The sequence below is a fragment of the Melopsittacus undulatus genome, chromosome 22, assembly GCF_012275295.1.
Source record: "Melopsittacus undulatus isolate bMelUnd1 chromosome 22, bMelUnd1.mat.Z, whole genome shotgun sequence".
Taxonomy (NCBI): Eukaryota; Metazoa; Chordata; class Aves; order Psittaciformes; family Psittaculidae; genus Melopsittacus; species Melopsittacus undulatus.
The window spans coordinates 1659197-1673399 of NC_047548.1; the positions used below are offsets into that span (position 1 = coordinate 1659197).

At 59.8% G+C, this 14203-nt stretch overlaps 2 protein-coding genes across 3 annotated transcripts; one reads left to right on the plus strand and one right to left on the minus strand.

Moving 5' to 3' along the window:
- Positions 1-1120: 1120 nt before the first annotated feature.
- WNK3 (WNK lysine deficient protein kinase 3) lies at positions 1121-9954 on the minus strand. Its single transcript, XM_034071893.1, has 19 exons — positions 9789-9954; positions 8681-8853; positions 8202-8422; positions 7973-8130; positions 7079-7167; positions 6781-7000; positions 6196-6373; positions 5707-5837; positions 4688-5632; positions 4495-4632; positions 4300-4416; positions 4092-4202; positions 3977-4004; positions 3827-3904; positions 3259-3740; positions 2810-2967; positions 2224-2270; positions 1743-1920; positions 1121-1370 (listed from the first exon to the last, which is right to left on the minus strand). Exons 1-19 carry the CDS (start codon positions 9921-9923, stop codon positions 1121-1123), a joined length of 3837 nt encoding a protein of 1278 aa, XP_033927784.1. The 5' UTR covers positions 9924-9954.
- A 1211-nt stretch (positions 9955-11165) lies between these two features.
- TSR2 (TSR2 ribosome maturation factor) lies at positions 11166-13667 on the plus strand. 2 transcript variants are annotated; one of them, XM_034071771.1, is made up of 5 exons: positions 11166-11323; positions 11452-11542; positions 11893-11984; positions 13089-13121; positions 13553-13667. In XM_034071771.1, exons 1-5 carry the CDS (start codon positions 11243-11245, stop codon positions 13619-13621), a joined length of 366 nt encoding a protein of 121 aa, XP_033927662.1. In that variant the 5' UTR covers positions 11166-11242; the 3' UTR covers positions 13622-13667. The 2 variants fall into 2 exon arrangements, with proteins under 2 accessions (XP_033927662.1, XP_033927663.1); XM_034071772.1 differs by lacking the exon at positions 13089-13121.
- Positions 13668-14203: the final 536 nt, after the last annotated feature.

Below are 14203 nucleotides of genomic sequence, written 5' to 3' on the forward strand. Positions count from 1 at the left end.
AAAATGAGGGGATTTAGGGATGAAATGAGGGGATTTTGAGGTAAAATGAGGGGATTTAGGGATGAAATGAGGGGATTTTGAGGTAAAATGATGTTTTGGTGTGAAATGAGAGGATTTTGGGGTGAAATGAGAAGGTTTTGAGGTAAAGTGGAGGGTTGGGGTAAAATGAGGGCATTTTGGGGTGAAATTAGAAGGTTTTGGGGTAAACTGAGGGGATTTGGGGGTAAAATGAGAATGTTTTGAGGTAAAATGGGGGGTTTTGTGGTAAAATGAAGGGGTTTGGTGTGAAATGAGGAGGTTTTGGTGTGAAATGAGGGGATTCTGGGATGAAATAAGGGGATTTGGGTGTAAACCAAAGATTTTTGGGGGTAAAATCAGAAGAGTTTGGGATGAAACGAAGGGATTTTGGGGTGAAATGAGGAGGTTTTGGGGGTCCAAGCGGGGCTCCCCTCACTCAGCCCCCGCTGGGAAAGGCCTGGACCCCCCCCCCCGGAGCTTGCTTCTGGGGGGGGGCGGGGGGACCCCCCCCCATTTCGGGGGGGGCCCTCGGGTGCCTCGGATGCCCCACGATGAGGTCCCCTATGGGATATGGGGGGGGGTTAAGGTCAGATATTGGGGACCCCCCCCCCCCCCAGCACCCCCATACTGGGGGGGGGGGCCCGTACCTGCCCCCGGGCCGTGTCCTGCACCCACTCGTCCACCAGGCGGCGCAGGTCGTCCGTGAACAGCCCCTGCTTGGGGGGGGCCGGGGGGGGATTGGGGGGGGCCTGAGGGCTTGGGGGGAGGCCTGGGGGGGGGGATTGGGATTAATGGGGAGCCCCGAGTCCCGTCTGCACCCAAAACCCCCCTTTATAACCCAAATCCTGCCCTTTATAACCCAAATCCTCCCCCTTTATAACCCAAATCCTCCCCCTTTATAACCCAAATCCTGCCCTTTATAACCCAAATCCTCCCCCTTTATAACCCAAATCCTCCCCCTTTATAACCCAAATCCTCCCCCTTTATAACCCAACCCCCCTTTATAACCCAACCCCCCCCTTTATAACCCAACCCCCCCCTTTATAACCCAAACCCCCCCCATTATAACCCAAATCCCCCTTTATAACCCAACCCCCCCTTTTCACCCCCCCCCCCGTGACCTCCCCCCACCTGTGCCCCCCCTGCCCCTTCCTCTTCCCTTAGCCCCCCGAAGCCGCCGCGGGGACCCCCCGGGGCAGGGGTGTGGGGGGGGTCCCCCGTGGTCCCCCTGGGGGGGGCCCCCCCATTGCTGGGCCCCCCCCCGCTCCTCCTTGAGCGCTCGGAGCCGCTCGTGGAGCTCCCGCAGCTCCCGGTCCTGCTGTGCCCTCAGCGCCACCACCTCCTGGATGTGCCTATGGGGACCCACAGAGACTGCCCCTTAACTGCCCCATAGGGAGCCCCACACCCCCACAGGGGACCCCATTGCTTCCATTGCCTCCCATTGCACCCAATTAACCCCCATTGAACCCATTACCCCCATTGCCCCCCATTACCCACATTGCTCCCCATTGCCCCTATTGCCTCCTATTACCCCCATTAAACCCATTACCCCATTGCCCCCCATTACCCCCATTGCCCTACATTGTACCACATTGTCCCCCACTGCCCCCCATTACCCCACATTGCCCCCATTACCCTCAATTCCCCCATTACCCCACATTTCCCCCCCTTGCCCCCATTACCCCCCATTGCCCCCCATTGCCCCCCATTGTCCCCAGCCTTACTTCTCCCTCAGCCGCCGCAGCTCCAGGCGCAGATCCTGGTCCTCAGGGTCCGTATCCCCATCACTGCTCATGGGGGACGAGGGGGACCAGGGGGGGCGCGAGGGGGCGCCGGGGGGGGGGGGGGGCCCCCCCGTCCCCCCCCCGCTTTCACTTTCGGAGCTGGGATCCCCCCATTCGCCTTCGCTTTGGGGGGGGGGGCGCGGATTCAGGGTGCGATGGCTGGGAGGGGATATAGGGGGGATATGGGGTGATGGGGGGATATAAGGGTTATAGGGGGGTAAAGGGGTGATGGGGGTAAAGGGGTGATGGGGGTATAGGTTTCATAGGGGGATATAGGGATGATGGGGGGCATGGGGTCATAGGGGGGTAAAGGGATGATGGGGGTATAGGGGTGATGGAGCTATAGGGGTGATGGGGGTATAGGGGTGATGGGGGGGGTAAAGGGGTGAAGGGCCCCATGGTGCCCCCCCCAAACACCCACCTGGCAACGATCTGGCCCAGGTGGGTCCCCAAGATCCTGCTGCTCCTCTGTGGGTCAGGGGGGGTCACAGAGGGGAGGCATTAATGGGGGGGGGTCACAAAGTGGGGGGCACAAAGGAGAGGGTCGTAAATGGGTGTCATAAAGGAGGGTCACAAATAGGGTGCATAAAGGGGGGTCACAAAGGAAGTGTCGGGGGGGTCACAATAGGGGGGGCTCATAAGCGGGTCTTTGCTGACCCATCACAATGAGGGTCAAAATAGGGGGGGGTCACAAAATGGGGAGTTACAAATGGGGGGCACAAAGGGGGAGTCACAATGGGGGGGTCACAAGGGGGACATTAATGGGGAGGTCACAAAGGGGAGTCATAAGGGGGGGATCACAAGGGGGGGGATCTGATGGGGATTACAGAGGGGGGGGTTACAAATGGGAGGGCACAAAGGGGTCACAATGGGGGGGTCACAAGGGGGGTCACCAATGGGGGGGTCATAAATGGGGGTGGGTCACAAGGGGGGTCACAGTGGGGGGGTCACAATGAGGGGGTTACCAATGGGGGTGGGTCACAATGGGGATTACAAAGGGGGGGTACCTGTGCCGGGGGGGCTCCCGGCGGGGGGGGGGCTGCCGCAGGCGCCGAGCCCAGCTCTTGATGCGGCGGCTCCAGCTCCTCCTGCTCACTGGGTTCTTGAGCCGGGGGCAGCTGAAGCCCAGGGCAAAGGGACCAGGACCACGGCCTGGGGGGGGGCCCTGGGCAATGGGGGGGGGGGTCAGTGCCAGGGCCTGGGGGCACCGGCTCCGAGGGTGGGGGTTGGGGATGGTGAGGGCTTGGGGACAACGGCCCCATGGGGAACACCGAGGGGTTGGGGGGCACCAGGTCCATGGGGGCTATGAGGACATCGAGGTCCTGGATCATGGGGACAATGATCTGCGATGCTTGGGGACATCAAGGACTTGGGGTCTGGGGGACACCAAGGGGTTGGGGTTTGGTGCTGAGCACCCCCATTCCATGGGGCACATCCAGCCCTTGGGGCCGAGCACCTCTGGTCCTGCTGGTCCATCCTCCTCCCACTCTCTGGTGCCGACCGCCTCTGCTCCTTGGGTCACATCCGGCTCCTGGTGCTGGGGGACCAACACCTCCCGGTCCCTGGCTCCATCCCAAGCTCCGGGCACGCCGGTTCCCTGCTCCTGGTGTCCCACAGGCTCCGGTTGCTCAGCTCCATCCTGCTCCCAAGCACTTGGGCCTTGGGGGGCACCGAGCTCCTGGGCTTTGGGCACCATCAGCCCTGTTCCATTGGGTTCTTCCTGCTCTTGGGATGCCCCAAAGCCTCGATGGACACCGGGCTTGGGGACGGCCACCTCCTGCCCTCGAGGGCCACCAACCCCATGGTCTATGGGGCCAATGGCCTCTGGGCTATGGAGTGTGGGGTCCCCTGCTCCATCCGGCCCCATTGCTGGTCCTTGAGGGCCACCAACAGCTGAGCTGCCCAGGGCTTGGCGAGGGGCTGCGGGACCCCCAGGACCTGCATTGGGGTGACCCCAACCCCATGGATGTCATTGTAGGCTTGGGGACACCAATGTCCCCCCCGCACATCCCTTCTTCACCCACCGGTGGCCTCCCGGTTCCTGATGGTCTGGTTAATGCAGAACCTCCAGCGACCCACAGGGGACGATTGGGGGGCTGCTTCTGCAGGCAATGGGGTGCTCAGAGCTGGGCTCACCCCATCCCCACATCCCCACAATCCCCCCCATCACTCACCGCTCGCCGTGGTCTCTATGGCTCCAACCTATGGGGAGACCCCATTGGGGTTGGTCAATGGGGGGGGGACAGACACCCCCAAATGGGACACTGAATGGGGGGGTACATGGAGCACCTGGGGGTCCACATTGGGGGTACCAAGGAGACCCCGCGCCTGCGCCACAATGGCCTTGAGCTCCTCCACGAACTTCTCCCTCTCGGCCTCCAACACGAAGTTGTCCTCAACCTTCATTGGGGGGGGAGTTAAGTGTTAAGGGGGACGCGCACACCCCCATGGGACCAAGGGGAGGGGTTTTGGGGTGCAGGGCACTTGTGGGGGTCACCATGTAACAGGCGATGTCCTCGGGGGCATCTCCATCGGCGTCAAACTTGAAGGTCACCATCTTGCAGTCGTGGGTCTCCAGTTGGCATTCGACTGTGTTGTCCCCCCGCGAGGAGACCTGGGGGGGTTGGGGGGGGTTAGGGGGTGTCGTCCCCCCCCCCCATAGGGGGCTATGGGGTATCCCCCCCCCACTGACCTGGAGCGCGGTGAGCTGGAAGCGGGGCCGCGGGCAGGAAGTGCGGCGCTGGCGCCATCGCTCCCCACGGGCACCGGCGTCGGGGGGGGTGGAGGCGGCCTCGGGGATGCGCAGTGAGGAGGATGGGTCCGGGGGTGGGAGGGGGGGGGTCGGGGGGTGGGGGGGTGGGGTGGGGATATGGAGGGGGGATCTCTATGGGGGGTGGCATTGGGGATGGAGCTGGGGGCATCCCTATGGATGGTGGCGTCTCCATGGGTGCGGGCAGCCCTATGGATGAGGCCATCCCTAAAGGTGGCAGCATCCCTATGGGAGGTGGCATCTCCATGGTTGGAGGCATCCCTATGGATGAGGCCATCCCTAGGGGTGGTGGCATCTCCATGGTTGAAGGCATCTCCATGGCTGGTGGCATCCCTATGGATGGTGGCATCTCCATGGCTGGTGGCATCCCTATGGATGGTGGCATCCCTTGAGGTGGTGGCATCATTGGGGCTGGTGGCATCCCAACAGATGGTGGCATCACTGATGGAGGTGGCATTCCAATGGGGGGTGGCATCTCCATGGTTGATGGCATCCCTGGGGCTGGTGGCATCCCTTGGGATGGTGGTATCCCAATGGATGCTGGCATCACAGGGGGAGGTGGCATCCCAATAGGGGCTGGCATTTCCATGGATGGTGGCATCACTTGAGGTGGTGGCATCCCCATGGTTGGTGGCATCCCAGATGGAGGTGGCATCCCTGGACCTGGTGGCATCCCAACGGATGCTGGCACCCCTTGGGCTGGTGGCATTCCAGATGGAGCCGGTGCCATCCCCATTGTTGGTGGCATCTCTGGAGCACCTTGGACTGGTGGCATCCCTGGCCCTGGTGGCATCCCGCTGGGCAACAGCATCCCACTCGCTGGTGGCATCTCTGGGCCTGGTGGCATCCCTACAGCTGGTGGCAACCCTGGGGCTGGTGGCATCCCGGTACCTGACGGTGGCATCCCAGGCCCTGGTGCCCCCGGTGCTGGTTGTGGCCGTGTTACCCCTGCGGGTGCCATCCCCCAGCTCCGTGTCACCCCCAGCTCCCCATCCCCACCGGGGGGCTCCAGCCCCACCACGGTGGCAGCTCCGGTGATGTCCATCGATGTCCCCTCCACCTGTGGGTCAAAGCATGTGGTGGGACCTGACCCCCTTGTGCCCACCCCACCGCGGCGGCGCAACAGGGACCCACCTGCAATGGGATGTGGTGGCCACAAGGGGGGGACGCCCCATCTTGGGGGGGGCCTGGTTGGTAGCACCCAAGGAGACCACAGCTGCTGGTGGCATCTGCGATGGGTCCAGCGTCCGAGAGCCCATCAGCTGCTGAGGGGCACCCAAGGGGTGAGTGGTGCTGGGAGACCACCAGCCATGGGGTGGGCAATGGGGATCCCATGGGGTGGGCAATGGGGGTCCTATTAGTTGGGCTATGGGGTGGGCAATGGGGGTCCCATGGGGTGGTTAACGGGGATCCCGTGGGGTGGCCAATGGGGGTCATATGGGGTGGTCAATGGGGATCCCATATGGTGGTCAGTGGGGATCCCATGGGGTGGGCAATGGGGGTCCCACGGGGTGGGCAATGGGGATCCCATAGGGTGGTCAGTGGGGATCCCATGGGGTGGGCAATGGGGGTCCCATGGGGTGGGCAATGGGGGTCCCATGGGGTGGGCAATGGGGGTCTCACCGTGCTGCTGGAGGAGCTGCTGCCGCACGTGCTGATCCACCTCCGTGTCCTCACTCTCAGGGTGGCCTCGACCTTCTGCTTGCTTCCTCTCCCGGCTCCTCCTGACCACTGCCAGCCGGTCCCGGATGGATTTGGCCACAGCTTTGGAGTCGCTCTCATGGAAGAAGCCGGATTTCACCTGCATGGAGGAGGCCAGGGGGTGGCCAGGGCACAGCCGCTGGCTTGGGAAAGGAGTTCAGCACCAAGGACAGGGGCAACTGTTGGGTTCATTTGGAGGAGCTTTGGCTTTGGAAGGGTTCAAGCTGAGATTGAGGGGCCCAATGAAGGGTTTATGGGTGTATTTTGGATGCCATTGGCTTTGGAAGGGCTTAAGATGAGTTTGAGGGGCCCAATGAAGGGTTTATGGGTGTATTTATGGGTGTCATTGGCTTTGGAAGTGGTTCAAGATCCTGAGGGACGAACCACGACATCCACAACCATTATTGACCTTCAGGATGGCTCAAGCCAAGCTGATGCCACCGAACCCTCCCATGAGCTTCTCCCTTGCCCCATGGAGTCCCCATCCCCAGACCCCCCCTTCCTCACCATCTCATAGGCCACCTCCTCGGGGACATCGGCCTCCAGGTTAAAGCTGAACTCGATGGCTTCGTTGTCCTTGTGTTTGCCCTTGAGCTTCTTGGGGTCCTCTACCCAGAGGCGCAGCGCGAGGCAGGGCTCCAGCCCCACATCGTCCTCGGCCAGCTCCACGCGCAGCCCCGTGTCCTCGGCGAAGAACGCGTGGTTCAGCAGGTCCCTGATGGACAACCTGGGGCCCCAACGCGCTCAGCACCCACCTTGCCCATGGCAAGGGGGCACCCAACACCCTCATGGGGTCGTCACCCACCTCTCAGCCTTGTTCTGCCGGATGCAGCCCTCGATGATGTCCCGCACCTCCGGGTCGGTCACCTTGGAGAAGCTGGCTGGTTTGATGCCCTGAGGGGGCAGGGGAGAAGTGGCGTGGTGGGGACACCACCAGGATGGGGACACCACAGGGATGTGAACATGCTATCATAATGGTGATACCACCACGGTGAGGATGCCACCACAATGACGATGCCACCATGATAATGATACCACTGCAATGACAATGCCACCACCATGCTGATGATGCCACGAGGACGGTTCCACCATAATGACGATGCCACTACCATGATGATACCATGATGGTGAAGATGCCACCATAATGATGATGCCATCACAGTCACGATGTCACCATGGTGATGCTGCCACTACATTGATGATGCCACTACCATCATGATCATGCCAGAATGATGACGATACCACCATGGTGATGATGCCACTCCTATGACAATGGTACCACAAGAATTGTGCCGCCACCATGATGCCACAATCTTGTCGGTTCCACTGCAATGATAATGCCACTACCGTGGTGATATTATGATGGTGAAGATGTCACCACAACGATGCTACCACCACCATGATGATGCCACTATAATGACGATGATGCCACTATAATGATGCCACCACCATGACAATACCACCACCACCATGATGATGCCACTATAATGATGATGATGCCACTATAATGATGCCACCACCATGACAATACCACCACCACGATGATGCCACTACAATGCCAACGCAATGTCAATGCCACCCGACACTGTGACCATGACGCTACCACCACCAAGATGATGCCACCACCATAACAATGCCACTACAATGAAGATGCCACCACCGTGAGGATGCCACCACCACCCCCACCCTGGCGACCCACGCTGGTGACTTTGCGGTAGATCTGCGCCGCGTTCTGGCACTCAGAGTAGGGATACTCAGAGGTGCCCATCTCCAACATGCACATCCCAAAGGCGTAGACGTCCACCGACTCGTCGTAGCGCTCCTCATACATCTCTGGTGCCATGAACTCGGGGGTCCCTATGGGGTGATGCTATGGTGAGAGCCAGGAACCCACCAGCACCACCACCACTGGGCACAATGGGGCTCACCAATGACGCTCTTGGCAAAGGAGGTCCTCATGAGCGTGGCCAAACCCAGGTCTCCGATCTTGACGGAGCCCGTGGGGCCCGTGATGAAGATGTTGTCACACTTGAGGTCCCGGTGGATGATGGGGGGTGTCCGGGTGTGCAGGAAGTGGAGGCCCTTCAGGATCTGCCGGCACCAGCTCCGGAGCACCTTGGGCTTCATCACCTTGAACCTCTTGAGGTACCTGTGAGGAGGTGCAGGGTCAATTGGAGACCTCAACCATTGGGTTCATGATGAGTCTGGGGTCTCCTTCTCTTTGGAAGGGGGTTCCAGGTCAATCTGAGACCTCCATCATTGCCGCCATGATGAATTTGGGGTCTCCTTCTCTTTGGAAGTGGTTTCAACCCCAACGTGAGACCTCAGTCACACGAGGCAGCCCTGCCCATGAAACTGGGTGATGTCCATGTCCTTCCCACCCCATTCCACGTCCCTCATCACTCACGTCTTGAGGGTGCCCGAGGTCATCAGCTCGGTGACCAGGACAATGCATTTCTTGCCCTTGACCGTGGACTCCCAGGAATCATAGAAGCGGACAATGTTTGGGTGCTGCAGCCCCTTGAGCATCTCAGCCTCTTCCTTGAACCTCTGCTGCTCCATCTTGGTCAACTTGCGGTCCTGGAGGCAATGGAACAACCTCAAACCCACCCCACAGCCAAGGAGCATCTCCCCCTCAATGCCTTGGGTGAGCTTCAGCCCACCTCGAAGCTCCTTCGAGTCCCCATGGACCATTGGTGGGGCAGGAAGAGGATGGGATTCATGTGCCTGGTGTCAGGAGCTCCAGCAGGACATTGGGATGATGGAGTGGGGAGCTTCAGGGATTCATCTGGGGTCTCCTTGTCTTTGGAAAGGGGTTCAGGGTCCATGTGAGACCTCAGACATGGGGTCCATGATGAATTTGAGGCCTCCTTGACTTTGGAAGGGGTTTCAGGCTCAGTGTGGACCTCAACCATTCGGTCCACAATGAATTTGGGGTATTTGGAAGGGGGTTCAGGGTCAATCTCAGACCCCAACCATTGGCTCCATGATGAATTTGGTGTCTCCTTGTGTTTATGAGGTTCAACCTCAATTCTACACCTCAACAATGGGGTCCATGATGAATTTGGGGTCTCATTGTCATTATAAGGAGGTTTAACCTCAATCTGAGGGCTCAACCATGGGGTCTATGCTGAATTTGGGGTCTTTGGAAGGGGGTTCAGGGTCAATCTGAGACCTCCACCATTAGCCCAATGATGAGTTTGGGGCCTCCTTGTCTTTGGAAGTGGGTTCAACCTCAATTTGAGGGCTCAAACATTGAGTCCATGATGACTTTGGGTTCTCCATGCCATTATAAGGAGGTTCAACCTCAAACTGAGACCTCAGCCATTGGGTCTATGATGACTTTGTGCTCTCTATACCATTGCAAGTGGGTTCAACCTCAATCTGAGACCTCCACCATTGAGTCCATGATGCCTTTGGACCTTCCTTGTCCTTGGAAGAGGGTTCTGGCTCAATGTGAGACCTCCCCATCCCAATGACTGAAGACCCCCCCCCCCTTCCATTCAGGACCTCACCTGCAGCTCGCACCAGGCCACCTCCACCCAGGTATCGGTGTCGAAGCCCTTGAAGACGGTCTTGAAGGCACCGCGACCCAGCTCGATGTCGAACTTGAGGAACCGGCCCCCCGGTGACGTCGCCACTGCCTTCATCTCCGCTTCCTCCTCCACCTCCTCCCTCCCCCCCCCTCCCCCCCCGCTGGGGACGACCCCCCCCAGGTTGGGCTCCCCCCGGAGCTCTTGGTCCCCTCCATCGCTGGGGGGGGCACGTTCCTCCTCCAGCAGCTCCACGCTCTTGCGGAAGAAGCGCTTTGGGGGGGAGGATGGGGGGGCTTTGGCGGGGCTCAAATCCGTGGCCATGGTTGGCTCCTATGGGCCGCAATAAGGGGGTGGTATCGCCCTATGGATCTACAGGGGAGCTCGGGGGGGTCCTCAAGGGTGGTTTGGGGGTGTCAATGGAGGTGGTGGTGGTGTCGCACACACACCCCCCACCCCCATGGGGGGACCTGTTGGGATAAAGGAGGGGTTGTCAAGGGGAGGGTTCCCCCTATAGAGCCTATGGGTGCCTTAGATAAGGACCTCCCCCCACGATCCTGTAGGTGCCCTATAGTTCCTATAGACCCTCTAGGCCCTATATACATATACATGCATATACACACAGATATATTTATATATATCTCCTGTAACTCTATACTCTGCCCCCCATCGCCCCTGTGTGCCCCACACCCCCTATAGCCCCCTTATATATACCCCCAATTGGCTCTATAGCCCTTATGGGCCTTACACACCATAGGGCCCCCCACCTTAGCGCCTCTATACTCCAATAGCCCATATAGCCCCTATATTCTCCTACCTCCCATATCCCCTACATGCCCATGTGCCCTCTCACCCCGTATAGCCCCCCCCAGCTCCTATAGCCCCCATGCACACCGTCATCCTCCATAGCCCCGCTCATCCCCTATACCTCCCATATCTCCTATAGCCCCCATATGTCACCAAGCCCCCTTAGAACGGCCGCGCACCCCCACGCCCCTATAGAGCCCTTATCTTCTATAGCCTCTATAGAGCCCTTATCTCCTACAGCAGCCCCTATAGCCCCTACAGAACCGTTATCCCCTATAGCAGCCCCTATAGCCCTCACAGCCCCCCAGCCCTGCCCCCCATCACCCCCCATGTCGTCCAACCCCCCCCCCCAGCCCCACGGTCCCGCTCCCTTCCCTCCCCCCGCCCCTCCCGCGCACCTGCGTCACGTGATCTCTGCCGCGGGGGGGCTGCCGGGAGCTGGAGTCCTCGCAGGCCTCTGCCGTTGGCCACGCCCCCCTGGCCCCGCCCCTCGATCGGGCATTCGGCGCTCGATTGGTCCAGCGGCGCCGGGCTCAATCGGGCCCCGTGCGCTGCGCTCGCTCACTCGGCGACCAATCGATCACTCGGCGCTCGGCCGCGGGCCCTGCGGCGTCGCAGTCGCAATCGCAATGGCGGCGCTCAGCACGGGGCAGCGGTTGCTGTTGGAGCGGGGGGTGCAGGCGGTGCTGAGAGGCTGGGCCGCGCTGCAGGTGCTGAACGGGAGCGGGGGGGGGGGGCTTGGGATAGACTGGGATAAACTGGGATACACTGGGATACACTGGGATAGGGTTGCACAAGAATGGGGACCCCAAGGCCCACCCGTGTCCGTGTCCCGCAGCTGGCCGTGGATCAGGGCTTCGGGGGCCCGCACAGCTCCGAGAAGGCCGCGTGGTTGGAGGGAGCGGTGCTGGAGTTCCTGAGCCAGAACCGTGAGTGCGGGGGGGGGGCACTGGGATAGACTGGGAAGGCATTGGAATAGAGTGGGGTGGACTGAAAAGTGGCTGAAGGGCGTTGGGATGGACTGGGAAGGCACTGGGAGGTGGCTGAGTAGGACTGGGATGGACCGGGAAGGCACTGAAAGGCACTGGGATGTACTGGGAGGGCACTGAAGTAGAGTGGGATCCACTGAAAGGGAGCTGAAGAGCACTGGGGTCACAGGGAGAGGCATGAAGGGCACTGGCAGGGGGCTGAGCAGGACTGGGAAGAACTGGGAGGGCACTGGGGTTGCCTCCCTCCCAGTGCCCCCTTCCCAGCCCCCCCCCCCCCCCCCCCATCGCAGCTGAACTGGCCGAGGATGAGGTGGAAGATTTCCTGGCCGAGGTCATGGACAATGAGTTTGACACAGCCGTGGAGGATGGCAGCTTGCGGCAGGTACAGCCCAGTATGGACCAGTATGGACCAGGAGGCTCCCAGTCCCCCCCTCCAGTCCAGATCCCCCCACCCCAAGGCTCTTCCAACCATCCTTTAGTGCTCCTAGTCCCCTCTCAGCAACCTCATCCCCTCCCAGTATGCCCCAGTGTCCCCGAGTATAAACCAGTATAACTGATAGCCTTCCAGTTCCTCACAAGAGGCTTTCAGGCCCTTCCTGAGTCACTCCCAGTACAGCCCAGTTGATCCCCAGGCTCTTGGTGGCACAATGCAGTGCTCCCATTCCCCTCCTAGTATAAACCAGTCTTCTCCCAGTCTTCCCACAGTATATGCCTCCCAGTCTAACCCCAGTATAACCCAGCACCTCCCAGTACATCCCAATTCCTATCCCCTCCCATTATATCCCTGCTCTCGCAAGTATATCTTGATTCTCATCTATGACTTCTAGGTCTGTCCCCCCCAGTGCATCCCCCTCCCCTCCCAGTATATCCCAGTCCATTCCAGTGCACTTCTAGTCTATCTCAGGTCCCTCCCAGTCCCCTCATAGCCGTTTCCAATGCCTCCCAGTCTATTGTGTTCCCCCCTAATGCCCTCACAGTGTATTCCATTCTATCCCAGTCCTATCCCAGTGTATCCCATTGTATCCCAGCCCTGTTCATTCTAGTCCTATTTCTGTGTATCGTGTTCTATCCCAGCCCTATCCTTGTCTATTCCATTCCTATCCCTGTGTATCCCAGTCCTATCCCAGTGTATCCCATTCTATCCTAGCCGTATCCCTGCATATCCCAGTCCCATCTCAGTGTACCCAACCTTATCCTATTCTATCCCAGCCCTATCCCAGTGTATCCCATTCTGTCCCAGCGCTATTCCTGTGTATCCCATTCTATCCCAGCCCTATCCCATTCTATCCCAGTCTATCCCAATGCCTCCCGTTCTCCCCCGCAGGTGAGCCGGGAGCTGCTGTCTGTGTTCGCACGGGTGCGGGAGGGGGACGTGGTGGGGGTGGGGGAGGCGGTGGCGGCCTTGGCCCAGCGTGGCCCCGCCCTCGCCTCCGCATTGGCCAATGCACGGCCTGGCCACTCCCCCACCCCCGCCCCCACCCCACAGAGCACCGGGACCAGCAGTGACGAGGAGGAAGAGGTGGGGGGCGATGATGTCATAGAATGAGTGGGTCACTATTGGTGGCTGTGGCACGTGGTGATAATGTCATTGATGGGGGGACCCCAAGATATATGGGGGGGAATGGGACCCCTATGATGTATGTGGGGTTGATGACGTCATCAAACGGGGCAGGGCATCGGGGAGACACGAGTTATGTCAGTGAAGGGGGGGTACCTCGTGAAGGGAGGGCAATAATGACGTCATCAAACTGGGGACACACACTCCTAGGATGGGGGGGGCAGTGTCAATGGTCATGTCACCAAGGAGGTGGTTGACACTGATGATGTCACTAAAGGGGGTGACATTGATGATGTCATTAAAGGGGTGATGCTGATGATGTCATCAAGGGGGTTGACACTGATGATGTCACTAAAGGGATGCCACTGATGACGTCATCTTTCCCCCCCCAGGTAATGGAGTGCGGGACCCCCCCGGCCCCCTGCGATGCTTGGACCCTGGTGCGAAGGAGAGGCCATTAAGTGGGGGGGGTGGGAATAAAGAGCCCCTTGTTGGGGGATGCAAGGAGGTGTCGAGGGGTTTTCTTGGGGGGGGGGACGGACAGACCCTATAGAGGGTCTATAGCCCCATAGGCACTTCCCTGGACCTATAGTGCTCCCCTGGCTCCATAGAGACCCTGTAGTCCCTATAAAGCTCTCCCTGCCCTATGCATTCCCTATGGCCCCATAGAGACCCCTGTGACTCTATAGAAGCTCTGTAGCTCCATAGGGATCCCCTCAATCCTACAGAGGCCTCCCAACCCCATGTGAACTCACACAGCCCTATAGAGACCCTATAAGGACACCCCCCCATACAGTGTCTGTGGCCCTATAGAGGCTTCATCCACCCCATACCAGGCACTCCCCTGGTCCCATAAGAGCCTCCATGACTGTATAGAGACCCTGTTGCCCCATAAGAACTCCCCTGGCCCCACAGAGTTCCTATGGTCCCATAAGGACCTCCCAGACCTGTAGGATCTATAGGTTCCATGACCCTCTCATGTCCTTACAGACACTATATATGGACACGTCCCTACCACATAAGGTTCCTATGGCCGCATAGGC